The following is a 25,235-nucleotide window of genomic DNA, read 5'->3' as shown; positions in this document are numbered from 1 at the left end:
AATTATTTAATTTTTTTGATTATTTGATATACCTTTAAAATATTATGTGTATCATAGCTTGCAAAGACTATTATAGTCTGTCACACGAAAGAAGAGCCCTGAGAAATTTGTCCAAATTGGTGTCGCCACCATCGACCCCATAGTACTTTATCAACTTGTTTTGTTGTGTCAATAGTCGTCTGTAATATAGTCTGCTATATACAGATACTTTAACTTATGTCATTAAAATATATTGCAATGCTAGTTCAATAAAGATAAAACTGGTGTCTTGTCGTTAATTTTGTTTTATATTCTTTAATACTCGATGATCGTAAAAAACCATGAAACATAAACGTATTAAACATATGTTGCAAAATGTATTGGTTCTATTGCGATTAAGCCTATCTGTATATAGCAGACTATATTACAGACGACTATTGACAAAAGAAAACAAGTTGATAAAGTACTATGGGGTCGATGGTGGCGACACCAATTTGGACAACTTTCTCAGGGCTCTTCTTTCGTTTGACAGACTATAAGAACTCTTCATTTTCCCACTAAAATATTAGCATGATTATGCAGTAGCGTGTTTTGTACAGTGTGTTCAAGCACATGTTCCTACTTAAATGACAAGTCTCATTGAAATCGTATATTTATAGCAACGGCATGAAACATATCTATTACTTAGTAGGTAAAAATGACTAGCTGTTACCCGCGGCGTCGCTCGCGTGTAATAAGAACTTCCATTAAAATGATATAAAGAATGGATGGATTTTACTGATGACTAATATTTTTGTAGCACCCTAGGAACGAAGGCACTCGGCGTTGCCCGTCAGCCCCTAGGGACATTTTTTATTACTTTTCACGCGGACATTATTCCATAAAGAAAGGTTTTTTAGTTTTTGGCCGCTATTTAAAAACATGGCAACAAATCGAACCCAAAAGACCATTTAGCCCGTCTATAGGTTAAAGGAAACCCGTGTACTAAATATTTGTAAAATCGGTGGAAACGCGCGGACTTTGTTGCATAGAGAAGAGTTTTTACATTTCTGGGCGCCATTTTTAAAGATGGCGGCGGATTTGAAAAATCTTTCTTAGTACGTGCCTACTACTCATGAGTAACGTTCCTGCAAATTTTCAGCCTTCTAGAGCAAGCGGTTTGGGCTGGGCGTTGATTATTAGTCAGTCTATCAGTCAGTCAATCAGTCAGGATATTGATTTATATAGATATAGATAGACAGATGTATATTTTTCAACAAATTCAAAATCTTTCTGATAAAATGTGAGATATACCAAAATGAAATTTTGCCCCATGAAAATATAATCGTGCTATCCCGCACCTTGCTTGAATAATACTGCCTGTAAAACAAATTCTTTGAACGGGCTTCAACAGCACGAGTAGCTTGCGTCGCGGAGTGCGTTTTCATGTCTTGACTCTATTCTTAAGCAGACGTCTTTGATTGCATTTGCGATCATGCGCGGAAAGTACTTTCTTAAGCGGAACGTGCTCTAAAAGCCTGTCTCATTTCCGGGAAATTTAGGAGTACAAATACAAACACCAGCATCAGAACAAGTACAAGTACAAATACGAGCAAAAGTACAAGTACAAATAAGAGCACCAGTAGAAGTACAAATACGAGCACCAGTACAAGTACAAATACAAGAACTAGTACAAGTACAAATACAAGCACCAGTACAAGTACAAATACAAGCACTAGTACAAGTACAAATACAAGCACCAGTACAAGTACAAATACAAGCACCAGTACAAGTATAAATACGAACACAAGTACAAGTACAAATACAAGCACCAGTACAAGTACAGATACAGCACCAGTTAAAATTCCAGTATACGTATAGTACAGACTGTTAAAAAAGTCTTTGCGCGTTGCGTTTTTCGCACATATTTTACAATATTTCAAAAACTATTCAAGCTAGCGCTCTGGAATAAAGTGCGTTATAAAAGTTTTGCATTTCTCTTTCATATTTTACCCGGTTGTCCTTTGCATACTTATACCGGAAACCGGAAATGTCAAAATTATCAACTTTGAAAATATTGGATTCTCGAGGATATAAATGCGATTTTCGGAATCCTTGGGGTCGATTCATATTTGAAAAGTGTTCACCAAATTCAATTCGGATGAATAGGTCACGAGTAATCAGCCTTTATTCAAAATCTGGCAAACTTGGTTAGATTGGCGATAATTCATAATCGAGTATCGAATCTTTGTCGTAATAATGCTTGTTAGATGTTATGACACTTTATGCATATATATATGATTGGTCTTTTGGCGCAATACTTTGAAACAAATCAGACGTTCATTAAAGGGATGGTGAAGTGGAAAATAAAGTAATTTTTCATTAATTCTTCTATAAGACCAATCTGCATCGTGAAACATCCAGGAAATAACACCGAACGATTTTTAAACGACAATTAGTTTGAAATTTCATGGATAATTTTAAATAGGGATCTCCGACCAATCGCGTAGCGCCCCGCCTTTTTATCAACAATTTTCTCTTGGCACGCTCCGTGTTGAATAAATTTATCGCGAGACTTGAAAAAATTTGCACGATGTGATAATTGTGGCGCGAGACATGGAGTGTGCCACGAAAATTTTGTTAACGCAAAGGCACGGCGTTACGGGATTGGTCGGAGTTCCTTTTTTGAAATTATTCTTAAAATCTTAACCTAATTTGAATATTAAAATCAATGGGAGGTATTTCCTGAATTTTTCATTATGCATACTGGTAGAAGAATCAATAAAAAAATCACTTTATTTTCCACTTCCCACTCCCTTTAAGAGAAAACTCGCGTCTTTTGAAGAGGAGAAGCGGTTTGAAAATTTTGTTATTTGGGCCATGATATCATAATATTTAGAACTCATATTAATTACGTCTAGGTCTTCAGCAAGATTCATTGCAGCCTAGAGAAAATCTCATTCGTGATGGCGTATGCGCTTCACGAGATCCCTTCAAATAGACATATTCGACTATTCCAAATAAGAAACAACTTCAGAGGAGAGGGCTTCTATGCTAGGAATGTTCGCTACGCGATTGAGCTTCGCTAAACGGAGCCTGAGGTTGGCTATAGCCTCCCGCGTTTAGCGCAAATGTGAGGCCAGGGATAGATTTAATTTTAGAAGTGGGAATAGAGAATAGAGTAATCTAGGAACGCGTCAAATTCCCGGACCCCCTTCCACGGAAAGGAGGGGTATGAAAGAAGAGGCGTGTCAAAGCGACAAAGGTAAAAAGGAATAACGTATTTTTTGCCGATCCCGTCAGTAACGTCAGCAAAACGTAGTTTAATTGAGCAATACGAAAATTTAAACTTTTCATCACGCGTTAGAAGGAGGGCTCTATACTGGGCAATGAGTCGGACTGAATTAAACACTAACCGTTCTCGAATCCTGCTTCTAAAATTAAATCTATCTCTATTGAGGCTTAATAATAAAGCCGACCACAACCAAAGCATGGGCAAAGGCGAATTTCACAACTGACGTTCAAAGCTACCGATGGAAAAACCTAAAAATTAAATGAAAAAAAAATGAATGCCGGTAAGAATGATCACAACTGAAAATAACAGCTAACAGCTAAAACGAACCCGAACGGTAAACACTTGAAGTTGGCATCTCTGCGCTGCTGGTCTGCTACTCCTTTCGTTTATTTTCTATGGCAAAAATACTAACTTTGGGAGGTATTGGGATATTAGGCCATTTTGTGTTTTAAGACTTTTATTGTGTAGGAAAGATAACTAGCCTTTTTAAAGAAATTTTGGATAACTATTAATATCATTATTGTTAACTAGTTATAGTAAATATTTATAAAATTTGGACGAACATTTTAAAATAACAAGACTTCCTTCGAGTTTCAAATTGAAGAATGCTCGTGTGCTTTATTGAACTATTTTATACAAACAAGACAGTCACTTTCAGCTTGAATTGTTGCTTGATATTTTATTGGACATCCCCTAGCCCTTGAAGGGAGGATGAAGAGGACTATAAAGTGATTTTTTTTATCGATTCTTCTTCTAATTATAAGACCATTTTGCATAGTGAAACATCCAGGAAATACCGTCTGCGTTCTTGAACTATCTGTTTCAAACAAGGCTGTCACTTTCAGTTTCAATTGTAGCTTAATATTTTACTTAACCTCCCGTAGCCCTTAAACACATTTTTAATCTTTTACTAAATGACAGACATAAACGCTAAATCGGGTTCAAGTCGGGCCAATCCAAAGCGTTAATTCCTTCGTTCTCCAAAAATCTTGCAACGAGTCGGGACGTATGGGTTGGACAATTGTCCTGCTGAGCCTGAAACCATACACTAAAACAATGTTTTAAGTTAGTCAAGAATAACTATCAGGTTATTAATATTAATACCGGTCACGACGTGGGCTGGTTACTCATACGGAGAAAAAAAATACCAGCGAACAGGGCGCATCTCTATTTTTAATATTACAATTCTTTACCTCCTAATTTCATTAGAGTTTATGTCTGTCTATTATAGTACGATTAAGAATGTGTTTAATGGGAGGGTGAAATGAAAAATCAAATAATTTTTTATCGATTCTTCTACTAATTATAACACCATTCTGCATAGTGAAACATCCAGAAAATATCTCCGAATGGTTTTGAAACTCCAATTAGGTTCAGATTTTACGGAAAATTTGAAATAATGACCTCCGACTCATCGCGTAACGCCCTGCCTTCCTATTGACAAAATTCTCGTGGCACGCTCCATGCCGAATGAAATTTATCGCGAGATTTAATAAAAGTTGCTTGCGATGTGACTATCGTGGCGCGAGATATAGAGCGTGCAACGGAAATTTTGTTAACAGGAAGGCAGGGCGTTAAGCTATTAGTCAGTGGTGCTTACTTCAAATTATCTTTAAAATCTGAACCTAATTTGAATTTTAAAATCATTCGGAGACTGTATTTCCTGGATGTTTCACTGTGCATATAATGGTCTCATAATAAGAAAAATCGATCAAAAAATCACTTTATTTTTCCTCTTCATCCTTCCTTTAACGACTAGGGGATGTCCAATAAAAGCAACAATTGAAACTGAAAGTGACTGTCTTTTTTGTAAAAAATAGTTCAATAAAGCACAGGAACATTCTTCAATTTGAATTTCAAAGGAAGTCTTGTTATTTAAATATTTTCGTCCAAATTTTATAAAAAAATTTCAACTTTTAACTAAATATTTAAATTTATCCAAAGTTTCTTTAAACAGGGTCGTTTTTTCTTTCCTACACAATAAGTCTTAAAAAGTTAAAACACAAATGGCCTAATATCCCAATACATCCCAAAATTAGTATTTTTGCCATAGAAAATAAACGAAAGGAGTAGCAGACCAGCAGCGCAGAGAGGCCAACTTCAAGTGTTTACCGTTCGGGTTCGTTTTAGCTGTTAGCTGATCTTTTCGGGTGTGACCCAAAATCCCCCCAGACAAAATCCCCCCAAATCATAAGTAACGGACAAAATCCCCCAAAACTCCTACTTGATGGACAAAATCCCCCCAAATCATATTTAATGGACAAAATCCCCCCAAATCATATTTAATGGACAAAATTCCCTCAAATCATATTTAATGGACAAAATCCCCCCAAATCATATTTAATGGACAAAATCCCCCCAAATCATATTTAATGGACAAAATCCTCCCAAATCATATTTAATGGACAAAATCCCCCCAAATCATATTTAATGGACAAAATCCCCCCAAATCATATTTAATGGACAAAATCCTCCAAATTATGTTTAACGGTTAGGTTAGGTTAGGTTCAAATAATTCGTTGACACCTTTTTCCAAAATATGCTCCTTTTAATTAGCTACCACCTTATCCAAAATATTCTCCCTTTAAATAGCTACCACCTTTTCCAAAACATTCTCCTATCAATTAGCTGTCACCTTTTCCAAAAGATTTTTCTATTAATTAGCTGCCACCTTTTCTAAAATATTCTCCTATTAATTAGCTACAACCTTTTCCAAAATATTCTCCTACTAATTAGCTGCCACCTTTTCCAAAATATTCTCCTTTTAATTAGCTACCACCTTTTCCAAAATATTCTCCTTTTAATTAGCTACCACATTTTCCAAAACATTCTCCTTTTAATTAGCTACCACCTTTTCCAAACCATTCTCCTATTAATTAGCTGCAACCTTTTCCAAAATATTCTCCTACTAATTAGCTGCAACCTTTTCCAAAACATTCTCCTACTAATTAGCTGCCACATTTTCCAAAATATTCTCCTTTTAATTAGCTACCACCTTTTCCAAAACATTCTCCTTTTAATTAGCTACCACCTTTTCCAAAACATTCTGCTATTAATTAGCTGCCACCTTTTCCAAAATATTCTCCTATTAATTAGCTGCAACCTTTTCCAAAACATTCTCCTACTAATTAGCTGTCACATTTTCCAAAATATTCTCCTTTTAATTAGCTACCACCTTTTCCAAAATATTCTCCTTTTAATTAGCTACCACCTTTTCTAAAATATTCTCCTTTTAATTAGCTACCACCTTTTCTAAAATATTCTCCTATTCATTAGCTGCCACCTTTTCCAAAAGATTTTCCTATTAATTAAAAATATATTTAATGTAAAACCATACAGTATGTCTTCTTCCAGTTCAATAGAATTTCGGTCCAATGGGACTATAATAAAATCGCACCTTTTGGCTACGTTCGGTCGAATGCGACACCACAAGCTGTGTCGCCAAAAAATGTGAAATGTGAAATAAAACAAACTACTTATATTTGAAACTTCTGTTATATATTTCTCAGAGGATTTTCGTTGGAGGATTTTGTCTTGTTATAATGATTTGGGGGCATTTTGTCTTGTTATAATGATTTGGGGGGATTTTGTCTTGTTATAATGATTTGGGGGGATTTTGTCTTGTTATAATGATTTGGGGGGATTTTGTCCTACATTGGGGGGATTTTGTCGCATTGGGTTAAATGGGGGGATTTTGGCCGGGGGGATTTTGGCTGGGGGGATTTTGGTATACAATCGTTATTTTCAGTTGTGATCATTCTTACCGGCATTCATTTTTTTTTTCATTTAATTTTTAGGTTTTTCCATCGGTAACTTTGAACGTCAGTTGTGAAATTCGCCTTTGCCCATGCTTTGGTTGTGGTCGGCTTTATTATTAAGCCTCAATAGAGATAGATTTAATTTTAGAAGCAGGATTCGAGAACGGTTAGCGTTTAATTCAGTCCGACTCATAGCCCAGTATAGAGCCCCTCCCTCCAAACCGTAATAAAAAGTTTAAAATGTCAGATTAGCTCACTTAAACTAGGTTTTTATGACGTTACTGACGGGATCGGCAAAAAATACGTTATTCCTTTTTACCTTTGTCGCTTTGACACGCCTCTTCTTTCATACCCCTCCTTTCCGTGGAAGGGGGTCCGGGAATTTGACGCGTTCCTAGATTACTCTATTCTCTATTCCCACTTCTAAAATTAAATCTATCCCTGGCCTCACATTTGCGCTAAACGCGGGAGGCTATAGCCAACCTCAGGCTCCGTTTAGCGAAGCTCAATCGCGTAGCGAACATTCCTAGCATAGAAGCCCTCTCCTCTGAAGTTGTTTCTTATTTGGAATAGTCGAATATGTCTATTTGAAGGGATCTCGTGAAGCGCATACGCCATCACGAATGAGATTTTCTCTAGGCTGCAATGAATCTTGCTGAAGACCTAGACGTAATTAATATGAGTTCTAAATATTATGATATCATGGCCCAAATAACAAAATTTTCAAACCGCTTCTCCTCTTCAAAAGACGCGAGTTTTCTCTTAAAGGGAGTGGGAAGTGGAAAATAAAGTGATTTTTTTATTGATTCTTCTACCAGTATGCATAATGAAAAATTCAGGAAATACCTCCCATTGATTTTAATATTCAAATTAGGTTAAGATTTTAAGAATAATTTCAAAAAAGGAACTCCGACCAATCCCGTAACGCCGTGCCTTTGCGTTAACAAAATTTTCGTGGCACACTCCATGTCTCGCGCCACAATTATCACATCGTGCAAATTTTTTCAAGTCTCGCGATAAATTTATTCAACACGGAGCGTGCCAAGAGAAAATTGTTGATAAAAAGGCGGGGCGCTACGCGATTGGTCGGAGATCCCTATTTAAAATTATCCATGAAATTTCAAACTAATTGTCGTTTAAAAATCGTTCGGTGTTATTTCCTGGATGTTTCACGATGCAGATTGGTCTTATAGAAGAATTAATGAAAAATCACTTTATTTTCCACTTCACCATCCCTTTAATGAACGTCTGATTTGTTTCAAAGTATTGCGCCAAAAGACCAATCATATATATATGCATAAAGTGTCATAACATCTCACAAGCATTATTACGACAAAGATTCGATACTCGATTATGAATTATCGCCAATCTAACCAAGTTTGCCAGATTTTGAATAAAGGCTGATTACTCGTGACCTATTCATCCGAATTGAATTTGGTGAACACTTTTCAAATATGAATCGACCCCAAGGATTCCGAAAATAGCATTTATATCCTCGAGAATCCAATATTTTCAAAGTTGATAATTTTGACATTTCCGGTTTCCGGTATAAGTATGCAAAGGACAACTTTGGAACGGGTAAAATATGAAAGAGAAATGCAAAACTTTTATGACGCACTTTATTCCAGAGCGCTAGCTTGAATAGTTTTTGAAATATTGTAAAATATGTGCGAAAAACGCAAAGCGCAAAGACTTTTTTAACAGTCTGTACCTGTGTAGAATACCCCTGAAAACTAGAAACTAGCCTACAAAGCCGCTTCAAGTTGATTCGCGAAGCAACTTCAAGAAACCAATTTTGTAATTAGCTTCTCGAGCATCAGTTTTATTCACATTAAACTTTACAAGCGTTTTGAATCGCTTCGAACCGGTTTCTCATGTAAGTGTGAACATGGATAGAATGCAATACTGGCCAAGGCTTCTGCTCCATTACCAACTTTAGAGTTGAGATGTACAGCAAGCGGCGATCGTATAGGGTTAATAGAAATGTATATTCTCCAAATGGCAGGGCCTCCACCAGAGGTTCACCCATCACCCAATTGCGCAATTTCTTATCCTCGGGAATCGGCCAATTTATGTACCCTAAATTTCCAAAAATTGTTAAAAGGCATACGCTAGAATTCGAACGTGAACAAGAGTAATATTATTTTAGAAATAACGTTTCTTAAAACGACTTAACTTAAGGAAAATACTATACAATTAATATCAATTTATTGTTTAATTATTTAAAAAAAGTCTCATAAGTGGGTTCGTTTCAACTCGAAGAGGTTAGTTTTAATTTCCCAACTTTTTATGTTAAAATTTTAAGTAAAATTTCGGTATTATATACATTTCTTATATTTCATTCAAAGTGCTGCTATTTTCAAAACTAAAATAATACCCTCCTCGTATTTTATAACATTTTTCGTAAGACAGAATAGATTTAACTGTAGCTTCGTTGAACTAAATGTAAGACTGAAGGAACAGATATTAACAAAAGCGGATTTTGCTTTACACAGAAAGTACTTTTCCATAGCTTTGGCCATGTATTTCATGATATTCCCGAAGTAAAAACTAAGCAGACGAACAAAAATGCTTTTAACCAATCATGAGCTCCCTAACCATAGATAACATCTTTAGTGCCAGACCAATCGGCGACGGCTATTACTATTTTCTTGCATGGGACCTCGACTCGACCTTGCCGTTGACATAACCGGGAAGCCCGGAAGGCAAATTTGCGGTAGTTCGGCAGTCGTTATAAAATATATAACGTTTTAAAGCTCAAGCAAAAGCTACCCAGTTTTATAACATTTTAAAGACTTACTCCCAAATAATCTTTGGTATTGTGAATAGTTTTGTCTAAAGAATATTAGTAGTAAGATTTTGAGAGTTAGACCTGTGGGGGAACCGGGGATCCGGGGGAACCGGGGGATCTGAGTTGGCGCTTGGCGCTGTTGGAGCCACTGCCGCCGTCGAGATCGTTGGCACCCAAGGGTATCTTATCATAACTGATAAGGAGAAATGTTTTCGATGGCACCCTCTTATTGACTTTGACAATGTGATGGTGGAAATATATCTAAGTATATTGGCTCGAATGTTTTTCAACGCCATGTTGACTTTTGGTAACGTGGTGGAACAATGTGGCGGGGAAATACGTACGGGAAAATACGTGTGGGGAATTATTTGCTTTCGATGGCGCCCTCTTATTGTCTTTGCCAATGCGGTGGTGAGATATATTTGTGTTTAAATATATCTACCAAGCGCCATATTGACTTATTACAACGTGGGGGAAATATTTCTATAGTAAACTTCACCTAAAACTAGAATTGATCATTATTTTGTGGCGCCTTCTAAAGTCAAAATGATTAGAGTATAAAGATCCCCCAAAGATTAGAGCATACTTTATTCTGTTCCTGACTTCAGACTTGAATGTTTCTGAGCTATTATCCCGAGCTTTTTCTTAGTAAAATTGTGCAGAGGGTAGGATTTTACTTTCTTTTACAAGTCTTAGGAAGAGAGATTACAAGTTTAATTTTAGATAATTTAAATTTTAAGAATGTTTGAATGCAAAGTTTGCAAGCGTCAGTATACTACGAATAAGCTTCTCATGAGGCATATTCGTGAGAAGCATGAGGGGATTAAATTTCCTTGTAGTGATTGCTCCGCAATCTACACAAGACGTCAGAAATTAACGCTACACCGGGCCAAGTTTCATAGCGATAATAAAAGGCGGAAAATTGATGACGCCGGTCCTTCGACCTCATTAACCGTCCCCGTTCGAGACTCCCACCCCGTTGCGGACGCCACTCCTAGAGCGTCGTCGAGTTTATCGGTCCCCACGTTAGACGATCCGACTGGACAGGCGCGATGCGCTGATTCTGATCTTCTGGATGACCTGACAAGCCAGGAGAACGAGGATATCCACGATTTTATGGATACGATGGAAGCGGACAACCCGCAACCCTCCACCGCCACACCTGTCGTGCCCATCCACGATCAACTAGAGGAGTTGAACGTATTGCGTAATGCAATCTTCTGCGCCAGATTCACACCCGCTGCGGTGGAAACCGATGTAGAACTTTATGTTAACAGACATAGGGTAGCTATCGAGAATTATCTTAAGCATAAATTAACCCAGGATAGAGGGATAAAATGGTATTTAACCGTTCGAGTGTGTTACACGCGTGATTTAGCGAATTCAGAACAGGAGGTAGAATGTCTCATTTATCACAGAACCCGAAATCTCTCTATTATAACACCCAACGTTATTCCGAGACAAATTGATTTAGGGGTTTTAACCTTAAAACGTTTAATCGAGGAATACGAAGCGCAAGGTAGTGGTTGGGTATTAGATAGAATTATGTTTCTTCAAATAAATATTATACCATATATGCCACTACATGAAGGTACGTATTTCGCCACCCCAAAAAAGTTAGCTTCTAAATGGGCTATTCTTAACATTAAAAACACGGACAATAAATGTTTCCTATGGTCCATACTAGCGCATTTACACCCCGTTAACGCCCGAAATAACCCCAATTTCGTTGAAAAGTACGTGAGATTCCAAAATGAACTAGATATAGCGGCAATCACATTCCCCGTAGAAATAAAGGAAGGGACGTTAGAAAAGTTCGAGCGAGTTAATAATCTATCGATAAATATCTTTGGCTACGAAAATGAGGTTTTCCCTCTCTACATTAGCTCGAACAGGGTTGACGAAGCACGTCAAATAGATCTATTACTATTAACCCAGGGGGAAAAGAAACACTTTTGTTTAATTAGCAAACTGAGCCGACTCTTGTCGGATTTCACTAAACATAACGGTAAAGCCTTCTATTGCCGATATTGCATGCACCGTTTCACCGGAACTAGAGCTGAGATGAACCATAAGGAACATGTTAAAGAATGTAGTTTACACGGGCCACAAAAGATTCGCATGCCGGTAAAGGAACCCATCTTGGAGTTCAAGAACATCGCCTGGCAACAAAAAGTAAGTAACTTTACACGTACTAAACTGGGGAGAAAATGTTGATATTAATATGTTTTCTTTTTTCTATTCCGTTAGGTAAAATACGTCATTTACGCCGATTTTGAGTCTGTTCTCGAAAAAATACATAGGTGTGATCCGGATGCCAACCTCTCTTCAACCACCAAAACCTCACAGCACATTGCTTGCGGATACAGTTACGTCATAGTTGCACATGACGGAACAGTGTCAAAACCTGTGACGTACCGAGGGATGGATGCAGCCGAAGATTTTTTGCATAACCTTCTTCTTGAAGACGAAATCATCCAGAGAAAACTCAAGAACAACACGCCCATGAACCTGACTGACCCGGAAGTAGCGGATTTTGCTTCCGCCCAAGTCTGTTACTTATGCGGGAAAGAGTTCACACCGGATAAGACCACGACCACACGGACGGAGCCTACAGGGGAGCGGCTCATAATTCCTGTAACCTCAAATTGAAGACGTCGAATTTCGTCCCCGTCTTTATGCACAACCTCTCCCGCTATGATGCTCATCTCATCATGGACAAAATTGGACTTTTTAAGAATGAGGAAATTAAATGTATCCCGACGAATTCGGAGACATACATTTCATTTTCCTTGGGTAACCTGCGGTTTCTAGACTCTATCAGGTTTATGCCAGCCTCGCTCGACTCTCTCGTCTCCAACTTGGCCAATGGAGGTGCGGACAAGTTTAAATGCTTGAACTCTGTCTTCAAACCGGACGAAGTGACGCATCTACTGAGAAAACAAGTTTACCCATACGACTACTTTGACTGCGTGGAGAAATTTAACGAGACGGAGTTACCACCGAAGGAGGCTTTTTTCAACTCTTTGACCGATGAAAAGGTTAGTGACGAGGATTATTCTCAAGCTGAAACGGTTTGGGAAAAATTCCTACTAGTCGCTAACCTCGGCGAATACCATGATTTATAAGTAAAGACGGACGTTTCACTCTTGGCGGATGTATTCGAAAATTTTCGAACCATGTGCTTGGAATATTACAAGCTAGACTGCGCTCACGCCTTTACCGGTCCCGGTTTTTCTTGGCAGAGCGCTTTACATATGACTGAGGTTAAACTGGAACTATTATTAGACCCTGATATGCATCTTTTTATCGAGAAAGGTATCAGAGGAGGGGTTTCTCTAATAACACACAGGTTGGCCGAGGCCAATAACCAACATCTTCCTGAAACCTACGACGATACGAAACCAAGCTCCTACATCACCTACCTGGACTGTAACAATCTTTACGGCACAGTAATGTGTCACCACCTACCTATGAGGGGTTTCCGATGGTTGGAACCAAGTCAAGATTTCACCAAAGACGTTGTTTGTAACCATCCTGACGATGACACTCAGGGTTTCATTCTAGAGGTAGACCTCGAGTACCCGGAGAGTTTACACGAAGATCATAATTGCCTACCCCTGGCCCCTGAAAGACGGGTTGTTACCCCCGGCGAGCTATCTCCATATTAAATAGATCAATTGAACAAACTAAAACTTAAAATTAAAGACAGTCTTCCCAAATTAGTTCCTACTCTTCATAGCAGAGAAAAATACGTGCTCCATTATCGAAATCTCAAGTTCTACATCGCTAAGGGTATGAAATTAGGGAAGGTTCACCGTATTCTCACGTTTGAACAAGGTGCTTGGTTGAAACCTTTTATCGAGTTTAATACGGAGAAGCGGAAGATGGCCGCTAACACGTTTGAGAATGACTTCCTCAAGTTGTGCAACAACTCTGTGTTTCGAAAAACAATGGAGAATCTGAGGAACAGGATAAACTTCGATCTTGTACAGACCCGGGAGATGGCAATCAAGAAGGCGAGTTCCCCTGCGTTTGAGAGGTTTACCATCTTCAAGAATGAGTTAGTTGGAATTCACCAACTGAAGAAATCCCTGACCCTCGACCGACCGATTTACACAGGCTTCGCCATTTTGGACTTATCGGAACTGGTTATGTACGATTTCCATTACAACACAGTGCGAGCTAAATATGGCGAAGACGCCAAACTTCTTTTCACCGACACCAATTCCCTGACCTACCAAATATTCACCGACGACCTTCCCCGAGACTTTGCTGAGAACAAGCAGATATACGACTTAGGGACCACCCACTCTTCAGCGAGGAGAACAAGAAGGTTCTAGGAAAGTTCAAGGATGAACTTAATGGGGTTCAAATAAAAGAATTTTGCGGTCTCCGTCCCAAGATGTACTCCATCCTGTCGTCGAAGGGGGAGAAGAAAACGGCGAAGGGGATTTGTCGTCGTGTGGTGAGAAAGAAAATACGTCATGCAGACTACAAGGAATGCCTACTACAACGGAAACTAACCGTAGAAGAGATGAACAGGATTTTGAGCTTGAAGCATGAACTTTTCTCTGTAACGCAAACAAAGCTTGCGTTGAACCCGAGCGACGATAAGCGATACATCATCGACGGTGTATCCACTTACTCGTTAGGACATTTTAAAATTAGGGATCTATAAAAGAGAGTTTTCCTCCGCGGCATAGCCCGGTTTCTCTCTTGAATTATTTTTCAATCGTGTAACTTAAATATCTTAGAACTGTAAATATCTTAGAATTGTATAACTTAAATATCTTTCTTGTAAATTTGTATCTGTTAATATATATATATATATATATATATATATATATATATATATATATATATATATATATATATATATATATATATATATATATATATATACTTTTTTTCTTTATCCTAATTTTTAAAATGTTGTTGAAAATAAAAAATTATAATTATGTTTAAAAAAAATGAATTCTTATTCAAATTTTATATTTACCTAAACAAAATTTCATTTGCTTTCATTGTGTTTTCAGTCATTTTACACCAGTTTCAATAGTATTTTGCTCATGTTTTCAATCATTTACAACACTTTCAAATGTATTTTCGACATGTTTTCAATCATTTACAACACTTTCAAATGTATTTTCGTCATGTTTTCAGTCACCCCCTTAAGTCTAAGAACTCGGAGATCTGATCCTCCCCTGCAAAGGTTGTGTCTTATCAGTCGTCAAAGAGTTGTGACTAATCAGTCATTGATGGTACGATATTCTATTTTGTTTAGGTAAATATAAAATTTGAATAAGAATTCTTTTTTTTTAAACATAATTATAATTTTTTATTTTCAACAACATTTTAAAAATTAGGATAAAGAAAGAAAGTATATATATATATATATATATTAACAGATACAAATTTACAAGAAAGATATTTAAGTTATACAATTCTAAGATATTTACAGTTCTAAGATATTTAAGTTACACAATTGAAAAATAATTCAAGAGAGAAACCGGGCTATGCCGCGGAGGAATACTCTCTTTTATAGATCCCTAATTTTAAAATGTCCTAACGAGTAAGTGGATACACCGTCGATGATGTATCGCTTATCGTCGCACGGGTTCAACGCAAGCTTTGTTTGCGTTACAGAGAAAAGTTCATGCTTCAAGCTCACAATCCTGTTCATCTCTTCTACGGTTAGTTTCCGTTGGAGTAGGCATTCCTTGTAGTCTGCATGACGTATTTTCTTTCTCACCACACGACGACAAATCCCCTTCGCCGTTTTCTTCTCCCCCTTCGACGACAGGATGGAGTACATCTTGGGACGGAGACCGCAAAATTCTTTTATTTGAACCCCATTAAGTTCATCCTTGAACTTTCCTAGAACCTTCTTGTTCTCCTCGCTGAAGAGTGGGTGGTCCCTAGGGTAGTCGGAGAAGTCGTACATCTGCTTGTTCTCAGCAAAGTCTCGGGGAAGGTCGTCGGTGAATATTTGGTAGGTCAGGGAATCGGTGTCGGTGAAAAGAAGTTTGGCGTCTTCGCCATATTTAGCTCGCACTGTGTTGTAATGGAAATCGTACATAACCAGTTTCGATAAGTCCAAAATGGCGAAGCCTGTGTAAATCGGTCGGTCGAGGGTCAGGGATTTCTTCAGTTGGTGAATTCCAACTAACTCATTCTTGAAGATGGTAAACCTCTCAAACGCAGGGGAACTCGCCTTCTTGATTGCCATCTCCCGGGTCTGTACAAGATCGAAGTTTATCCTGTTCCTCAGATTCTCCATTGTTTTTCCAAACACAGAGTTGTTGCACAACTTGAGGAAGTCATTCTCAAACGTGTTAGCGGCCATCTTCCGCTTCTCCGTATTAAACTCGATAAAAGGTTTCAACCAAGCACCTTGTTCAAACGTGAGAATACGGTGAACCTTCCCTAATTTCATACCCTTAGCGATGTAGAACTTGAGATTTCGATAATGGAGCACGTATTTTTCTCTGCTATGAAGAGTAGGAACTAATTTGGGAAGACTGTCTTTAATTTTAAGTTTCAGTTTGTTCAATTGATCTATTGAATATGGAGATAGCTCGCCGGGGGTAACAACCCGTCTTTCAGGGGCCAGGGGTAGGCAATTATGATCTTCGTGTAAACTCTCCGGGTACTCGAGGTCTACCTCTAGAATGAAACCCTGAGTGTCATCGTCAGGATGGTTACAAACAACGTCTTTGGTGAAATCTTGACTTGGTTCCAACCATCGGAAACCCCTCATAGGTAGGTGGTGACACATTACTGTGCCGTAAAGATTGTTACAGTCCAGGTAGGTGATGTAGGAGCTTGGTTTCGTATCGTCGTAGGTTTCAGGATGATGTTGGTTATTGGCCTCGGCCAACCTGTGTGTTATTAGAGAAACCCCTCCTCTGATACCTTTCTCGATAAAAAGATGCATATCAGGGTCTAATAATAGTTCCAGTTTAACCTCAGTCATATGTAAAGCGCTCTGCCAAGCAAAACCGGGACCGGTAAAGGCGTGAGCGCAGTCTAGCTTGTAATATTCCAAGCACATGGCTCGAAAATTTTCGAATACATCCGCCAAGAGTAAAACGTCCGTCTTTACTTATAAATCATGGTATTCGCCGAGGTTAGCGACTCGGAATTTTTCCCAAACCGTTTCAGCTTGAGAATAATCCTCGTCACTAACCTTTTCATCGGTCAAAGAGTTGAAAAAAGCCTCTTTCGGTGGTAACTCCGTCTCGTTAAGTTTCTCCACGCAGTCAAAGTAGTCGTATGGGTAAACTTGTTTTCTCAGTAGATGCGTCACTTCGTCCGGTTTGAAGACAGAGTTCAAGCATTTAAACTTGTCCGCACCTCCATTGGCCAAGTTGGAAACGAGAGAGTCGAGCGAGGCTGGCATAAACCTGATAGAGTCTAGAAACCGCAGGTTACCCAAGGAAAATGAAATGTATGTCTCCGAATTCGTCGGGATACATTTAATTTCCTCATTCTTAAAAGGTCCAATTTTGTCCATGATGAGATGAGCATCATAGCGGGAGAGGTTGTGCATAAAGACGGGGACGAAATTCGACGTCTTCAATTTGAGGTAAAGCTAGATTCCCACTCGACCGAAAAAAACCGGCGGAAATCACACAGCCAACGGTAAAAATTTTAACTTACGCCGGCGTTCGGCGGTAGACCGTTCACACTACGACTGAATTTTCTGTTTGGCGGTAGATATTTTTGGGTCACGTGACAGATTTGAGTTGTTTCCACAACATCTATTTCACACTCTGAATTGGTATCTTTGTCCCCTTGTCGCTTAGATCGTACAAGAAGGGATATTTTCTGTTTCTCGGTAATGTCTTCCTTATTAACATCTTATCTCTTTTTACTTCCGTTAGTTTAATTTTTCTTTCTTGGTGGTATGTTTCCGATAAGCCTTGGTCAACCACAAACAAATGGCGGCTATCAATCGATCTCGCGTGTGCGTGCGCTCTTGAAATTTATGACGTGGTCAGTGCTATAATTTCATCCCCAGTAGCACAAGCCTTCCGCATAACAGTCGGTTAAAGGTCGAATAGTCGGTTTACGGTCCAGTCAGCTGTAACATGCTTATTTCGATACTTTTCCGACTCATGAAGGCGACTACTTCTTTTAGTTGGCAATGCCGACATCTATCTGACAGTTGGAACAGAGATGGTTTAAAGTAGGCTTGCCTACCGTCTAGAGAATTTCAACTTATTTTTTGCCAATTGATTACCGACTCTCTCGCGCTAGTCGGTATTGTGACGTTTAAGAAGAGTAAAATTAAAAGCAAAGTTATGCTTAGGCCGTTTAGTAACCGACATTTATCCGACTGTTGGAACTGTGGTGGTTTGATGTAGGCTTGCCTACCGTCCTAAACACGTAACCCACTTTTGCCAATTGATTACCAACTCCTTCCCGCTAGTCGGTATGGTCACGTTATAAAAGAGTAAAATGAAAAACGAAGTTGTTGTATAGGCCTTTTTCCGTGGGACGGTTCTTTTGACTTTTACTATTCCGCATATGCCACCAAATTTTTTTTGGTTATATATTTAACTTATACTATATTTCGACCCACAAGCAGAAGTTGATAATACTATATTTTTGGCAACACTAGAAACATAACGTTACAAAAAAACTGCAAAGCAAGATAACACATCTGATTTTCTTGTTTGAATTTTCCCTCCTGTAATTTCTCGGGTCAGGTGAGACGCCTCTGTTCTATTGGCGAAACCAAAGAGGGTAGAAAGAGGGAGAGTAGAAGGCTTGGCTGGAGTGTTCTCGCTTTGAAAGTTTACCTCTAAGCTTCCGGTGTGCGCGCGCATCTTGCTCAGCCCTCTTATTGGTTGAAATACCGTCAACCGGATATTAGGCGGAAAATATAACCAATAAATAAAAAAGAAAAGCGAGAACACCCAAAATGCCTTGCCAAAGCCGCTAGCTTCTACTCCCCCTCTTTCTACCCTCTTTGGCGTAACTAAGGTAACGCCATTCACGTCATCATCGAAGAGGGCGCTGCTAGTGCGAAAACAAGTTAGCCTTTCCAGTATCTCTGACGCGGCTGGGTCGTCAGAATGTTTTAACGAGATTTTTGTGGTCGAAAATGATTAGTTCTAGGCTTGCTAACTGTTAATTTCATCGCTAAGGTTCTTTGTCACACTATATAAACTAGAAACGTCTTCGTTTGTCACGTAAGGTTTGAATTTTGTTATTGAATTATAAATTTATCTACTTTTTAGAGCCAGTTTTATGCATAAGCCTTTGCTTTTTTACCTAGCTTCTCATCTGCTGGGAACCACACCCCTATAAAGTGAAACCAAAACTTAAACGTTTATGTATACCTTCCGTTTCTTTGTTTGAATATAAAAGAAGCAAGTGCTTTGGGGCGCTTGAAAATCAAAAACCTTATATATTAAAGATTTTTGGTTGTGAAAATAATACTGAATTCCAAAATAGATCTCAATTTGTTTTAGTTACAGAATTTTTTGCGGTTTCAAACATTTTAAGAGAAAAATGTGTGAAATAATACCCTTTAGAACTGTATGTTTTTCTTTTTCCTTAAGAAAACCTGTAAGTGTATATCAAGGTTGCCACAGTGCCTGGATATCCTGGAAAAGTCAGGGAATTTAAAAATGGGCCAAAAGGTCAGGGAAAAGTCGGGAAATTTTAAAAAATTTAGCAAATTCTGGGAACTTGATTTTAGTGGGTAAAAGTTTTTATTGAAAGAGTAATGAAAGTTTCTCCTTATCCTCTCTTAACACAGAAAACTCCATGAGCAATCCTTAAAAATGTCTAGAATTGTTTTTATAAAGTAAATGCCTTCAAAAAAGCTCTTAAGACTGTTATTTATAGTTAAAATGATTCTTATTCATTTTGGTGCAACAAATACATTGGAAAACTTAATGTAGAGAGTTTATTTAATTATAAGCACTTAAAACGTGCTGTAAAAATTTACCCTACCGCCCTAAAAGGTCTGGGAAAATCTGAGAAAAAGGTCAGGGAAAACCTGGAAAAGTCCGGGAATTTTGTTCTGAAAATTCCGTGGCAACCCTGTATACTTTTCATTAAGATTTTTGTAATTTAAGAGACAGTAACTGGCCACATCGAAGATATTAACAATGAATATTAATAAATGCTTTACTTGATGTAAATATTATACTCGCCCTGAAAAATTTTACTTTTGGTTAAAACCAATTAGCTAGGCAGCTAATATTTCCATTCGACTAGTCGTGTAATATCGAATACATTGTTTAATATTTGAAATTGCTATAATTGATGCTCAACCTGTATGTTACTTGAAATATTCAAAGTACAAATTCTAAAGTGATTTTCATTGAAAATGTATTAAAGAAATTTCAATACTTGGTATCAGTATCCTTTACTATAAGCGAATGAAGCCTCGAGTTAAGGCTTGATCGTCGCAAAACCGTCGGGCCTCGAGTTAAGGTTTGATCGTCGCAAAAGCGTCGGACCTCTTGCTGACAGGCGGTTAAGTCGACTCTCAAACGTGTTGGATGAGGGTCCTATTTCATTCGTGTCGTAACAGTCGGTAAACCAGTGGGCCGTCGTCCCACCGGGCGGACATTTCGATTCTCAAACCCTTACTCTACCATCCCTTTACCGACGATTTACCGTTCCTATACTAAAAAGCCGCGAAATCGTCGGATTGAGCCCGGCTTTAGGTAGGCATAATGACGCCAACCTATAGTCGGCCAACAGTCGTTTTATAGTCGCCTCATAACAGTCTGAAAACCGGCGGGCCGTCGTCCCGCCGGGCGGACGTTTCGAACCTCAAACCCTTACTCTACCAGCCCTTTACCGACGATTTACCGTTCCTATACTAAAAAGCCGCGAAATCGTCGGATTGGGCGCGGCTTTAGGTAGGCATAATGACGCCGAGATATAGTCGGCCAACAGTCGTTTTATAGTAGCCTCAAAACAGTAGGAAAACCGGCGGGCCATCGTCCCTCCAGGCGGACATTTCGACTTTCAAACCATTACTCTCCCGACTTATTAGTGACTTTTTACCAACTCGTCGGTAACACACAAAGCCGACCATGTAGGCCCTACGTCGGCAGTGCTACTGGGGATTGGCTGAAACACCGGCGTAACGCCGAACACGACCGAAAAAATAGAACACAACTTACGCCAGAGAGTATAGACCACCGTATACCGATGAGATTCTCGGTATACGGTGGTCCTGTGAGGAGGAGGGGGTTTATTACCTCCCACTCTTCGTTCTTCTCTGTAGGCGGTGGTGCGCCGGAGGGTAGGGGGGGGATTGCTAGGGGGGGGTGAAATTGATGACATCACGTGATATTGTTGGCGGTAAATTTGATTTGTAACGCCCCCCTAGTTGTGGCGGGAGATTTAGTTGATTATTAAGGTGATGGCGCGAAATTTGAATTTATATTTTAGTGTATTGATCTGACGTGACGTGACTTGGCGATGGTAAAGGTATGTAGTGCCCATAGTGGTATTGTAGGATATTGTATACATTTAGTGGATGATTTATATAGGTTCAGTAGACCCTTTCTACACCGTCCTGTAATGCTATTCTCTGTATGATTTTAAGGTATCTCCATGTCTGCTTATGTCATACTAAAGAACTAGTTTTAATTGAGATATGGTTTACATTGCAAAAGGTACCAATTAAGCTACGACGCGGTTCTACAGCAAGGGTGTTTTGCATTGGTTATTATGGTACTGAGTTAAAACAATAGTACATTTTAATACCATAAACGAGGTATTACAACAGTTTTTTGCACAGTTTGGTAGTTGATTAGAAGCTAAAATGAAGCAGTACTACTAAAACATCATAAATAAAATTTGATTCACATTAGTTTTAATACGAATTTGGAGAATAAGTACAATTACTCGAGTAAAAACGCGAAATATTCCTAAAAAAACATCAGAAAATACGGGTTACATAGCATACATCATATAAAAATAGAACAATATTACGACATGCGAGATCATTAAGTACATATATACCCATATACCATCATAAAAAATATAGCAATACTACTTTTAATATGGTTTAAAAGCTACAATGGTTATTATACGATTTTAGTACAAATATGAGGCTAGTTATTAAACTAAAATGTTCACAGGATTGACGAAAAAGGGACCGTCCATAAACTACGTCACACTCTTATGGGGGGGAGGGGGTTTCTAAATTTGTGACGGTCCGTGACAAGGGTGAGGGAGGGGTTCTTCGATGCGTGACGTCACATTTAGCATTGATTTTGTTACGAAGTCAGTAAGAGGCCGATTGGCTCTCTAACGTTATAGAAGAAGAAAGACAACATTCCATAGTCCACCGTTACAATAATTTACCAAAATTGTTATTCCATCATCGCTTAAATAGTAAAAAAATTTAACCAATTATCTACTATTGAACCTTTATAAATCCAATTAAAATAGCGCATTTAAAATAAATAGCGTAAACTCTCTTATATCTCTGTTTATTCGCCCCTATTATTTGTGAGGATGAATCAAATCCCCTGCCGATTGAAATGGTTTCGATTCTTTGGCAAATTTTCTAAATCTCAAGCTCGATTAGTCTGTTTTCGGTGACAGTGTCGAAACCTAAAAAGTGTTCCCCTTTAACTAAGCTTTATGGAACTTTTTTGAATCTTATAAAAAGCACATCCAGACATTAAAATTCTAAAAGTCAATCAGAGTGAAAAAGCTTTAAACGGAAGAGAACTTGAATTTTCAGCCGAGCAAAATATTTCAGGGAGGGCGGCATATCACTCAAGAAATTGATCAAATTAAATTTGTAAATTAAGACAAATCATAGTGCGGTGGGGGGGGGGTTTAAGAAATGTGACGTGGTTTTTAGGGGAGGGGTCTGAGAAAAGCGTGACGAAGCGTGATCTGGGGGGACGGGGGGGTCAGAAAATGCTTTTTTTCGTGACGTAGTTTATGGACGGTCCCAAAATATATTTTTCCTGACGCGCTATACACGTTAAAATACTGATATACGATTACGGATGAAAATATCGAAATATTACTAAAAAACGTTACTATAATTATCATCAAAAAAATAAAAATTACACTTATACAAAACAGTATACTAATTTTTAAACTATAGTGCTAATATATACTAATTAAAAAAAGCTTACTAGATGCAAAAACAGTACCAAAAAACACTGTATATTCGTTAAAATATTGTTACATGTTAATAGTTAAAATACGTTAATATTACTATAAATAATACTTGAGATACCTATTAAAATACTGATACTGGGTATCTAAAATATGTACAAGTAACTTATGTGGAAAATGTCAAAGATTCTATTTAATATAACCGTATGGGGTAGTTTTATAATCAGGTAGAACTCTAACTTTATCCACTACGACCTGATATGTTTTGGTCTGGTTGATCGTGATCAGTGTGTGATCTTGCAGACGTCTGATTTGAGGGCCAATAGGGACTTGAATCGTGTTCATTTGAGGTTCACCTTCATTGTTTACCCCCAGTAGTTTCTTCATTGTTTCAAAATTTATATAATTTTCTGTATAGGCGTTTAAATAAAATCCTTTAACTTTAATAATGTTGGTTTTTTTGCCCGTTTTAGGGTCGAGAATGTCCATAGAATAGTTCTTTGGTCCAGCACTCTCCCATTCACAAATATACGCATCTTGTCCATAAGGTTCTAACTCATTTTTAAGTTGCCCCAAATAATCGCCTGTGGGTAGCAAATGAGCGCCGTCTGGCGAGAGGTATAGTAAACTATCCGTGTCATAATAAAAACAAAGGTCACCGACCTTTTCAAGATGTTTTAGTAAATGTAATCGGGCCATAGTCGTAGTAAAACAAGCGATGACTACGTTTGTGTGTTTGTGCACAATCTCGTTTTCGAGAATGTGTTCGTACTTTACTAGTACTGTGTTTTCGTTGATTGTTAATAAACTTTTCACCTCCAAGTCTGGATTTAATATTAATCCGTACAATTTGTTGGCATCTTTGATTAATTCGGTAGAGGTGTGTCTTGTTTTCTGGCCAAATTTACCCCAAAAAGAGTTGAGCATAAGTTTGCTAAGGCATCTGAGACCTTCATTTTTCTCTATTCTTGTGATATCCAGTTCGACGCCCTCTTCGTCTTTGAAGTTTTTAACGTAGTTCTCCTTATCTTCTAGAGTCTGGCAATCTGCAGGAAAGCCACTAGCTAGGGTTTTATACTCTAAAAAGGTATTAACATAATCTTTAAACAGTCCACCCTGTTTTGTTTTGGGATCGTACTGTGTGACTTTGTATGACCAAGCCTTGTACATTCGCGTGATTGTGTAACCATTCTCTACTGCATGGCGTAACTCATCGACTACCCATGTACCTCGCAATTCTCTTTGTTCTGGAGTATGTTCACAATCATCTTGAAATTGGGTTTTGCAGCAGGTGTAACATAATGGAAACGTTAATTTTCCATTAATACGAGCCGGCAGAACGGGATGAATGAGGTTTTGCGCCGGTAAGATGTCACATTTAAGAAGTCCATCAAACGAAAATATGTTGGGAAAGTTGTCTAATATTATTTCAGGGTGGCCTATAGGTATCTTGGTGGTTTTGTTAATGAAAGGGTATAAACTTGTGAAATCCACGTAATGAATACGCTCTGATCCTGTTGTTTTATGGTATAATTTCGTGGCACAACATCTGCCTCCGAAGAATGCATCACGGGGGTCTAATCTTTTTACTATTTTAGGCTTAATATCATTATGGTTTAAAAACTCTGTTATTTCGGGTTTATTCGCTTTTTCTTTCTGCCATTCGCATTCCCATTTGATATTTACTATATAATTGAGGGATTCAAATTTGGATAACACGTTCATGCTACTAAAATATCTAGAGTTCAAAGTCTGAGCAGGGTCTCCATGCAAAGCCTTGTTTCTGTTTAAAGGAAAGTGTATTTTGCACCCATGATAGAAACACCCCCAGTATTCGAATATTTCCTTGTTGATTTCACAAAAACCGTCTACTTTGAGTTTTTGTATTCTGGTTTCTTTACCTCTAAAGGATGATTTGATAGATATATTTCGTTTGTGTGCGGTCCACTCAAGCCATTCTATAGCACCCATTGACTGATTTTCACTAAGTCTATAATAATTTGCCGGTATGATGCCTATAGTATCGGGTTTAAGATAATTTCGGCGAAACACGTGAGAGCACACGCCAGGAAGAGTAATTGCGCCGCAATTAAATGGATCAACGCCTGTTACTTTAAGCAGTAGGGTACGAAAAGTTAAACAACCTAGGAATAGTAAAACCGTGTCGTTCTCACAATAATAATTGAGTTCCTTCAAGAAGTCGAAACCTTTACCTTTACAATCTTCTGCGTTATGCCATTTTAAGAAGGCATCTAAATTCTTCCTTGTAAAATATTGACAACCATAAGCTTCGATAGGGGGCAGATTA

The 25,235-nt window shown here is 38.2% G+C and overlaps 1 protein-coding gene and 1 long non-coding RNA gene across 2 annotated transcripts; both read left to right on the top strand.

Annotated features, from left to right (window-relative positions):
• Nucleotides 1-10,152: 10,152 nt before the first annotated feature.
• LOC149616325 (uncharacterized) lies at nucleotides 10,153-12,454 on the top strand. The gene is made up of 2 exons (XM_089856183.1): nucleotides 10,153-11,977; nucleotides 12,053-12,454. The coding sequence occupies exons 1-2, from the start codon at nucleotides 10,544-10,546 to the stop codon at nucleotides 12,452-12,454; spliced, it is 1,836 nt and encodes a 611-aa protein (XP_089712309.1). The 5' UTR covers nucleotides 10,153-10,543.
• Nucleotides 12,455-18,864: 6,410 nt separating this feature from the next.
• On the top strand, nucleotides 18,865-20,177 carry LOC149616324 (uncharacterized). Its single transcript, XR_016375887.1, has 2 exons — nucleotides 18,865-19,005; nucleotides 19,092-20,177. It is a non-coding gene; the product is annotated as an uncharacterized LOC149616324 (long non-coding RNA).
• Nucleotides 20,178-25,235: the final 5,058 nt, after the last annotated feature.

Source organism: Phalangium opilio, unplaced genomic scaffold (genome assembly GCF_054372755.1).
Source record: "Phalangium opilio isolate 3A_F unplaced genomic scaffold, DU_Popi_V2 ptg000217l_1, whole genome shotgun sequence".
NCBI classification, from domain to species: domain Eukaryota; kingdom Metazoa; phylum Arthropoda; class Arachnida; order Opiliones; family Phalangiidae; genus Phalangium; species Phalangium opilio.
Note: the sequence above shows the minus strand (reverse complement) of the source record. Positions and strands in the feature narration are given on the sequence as shown.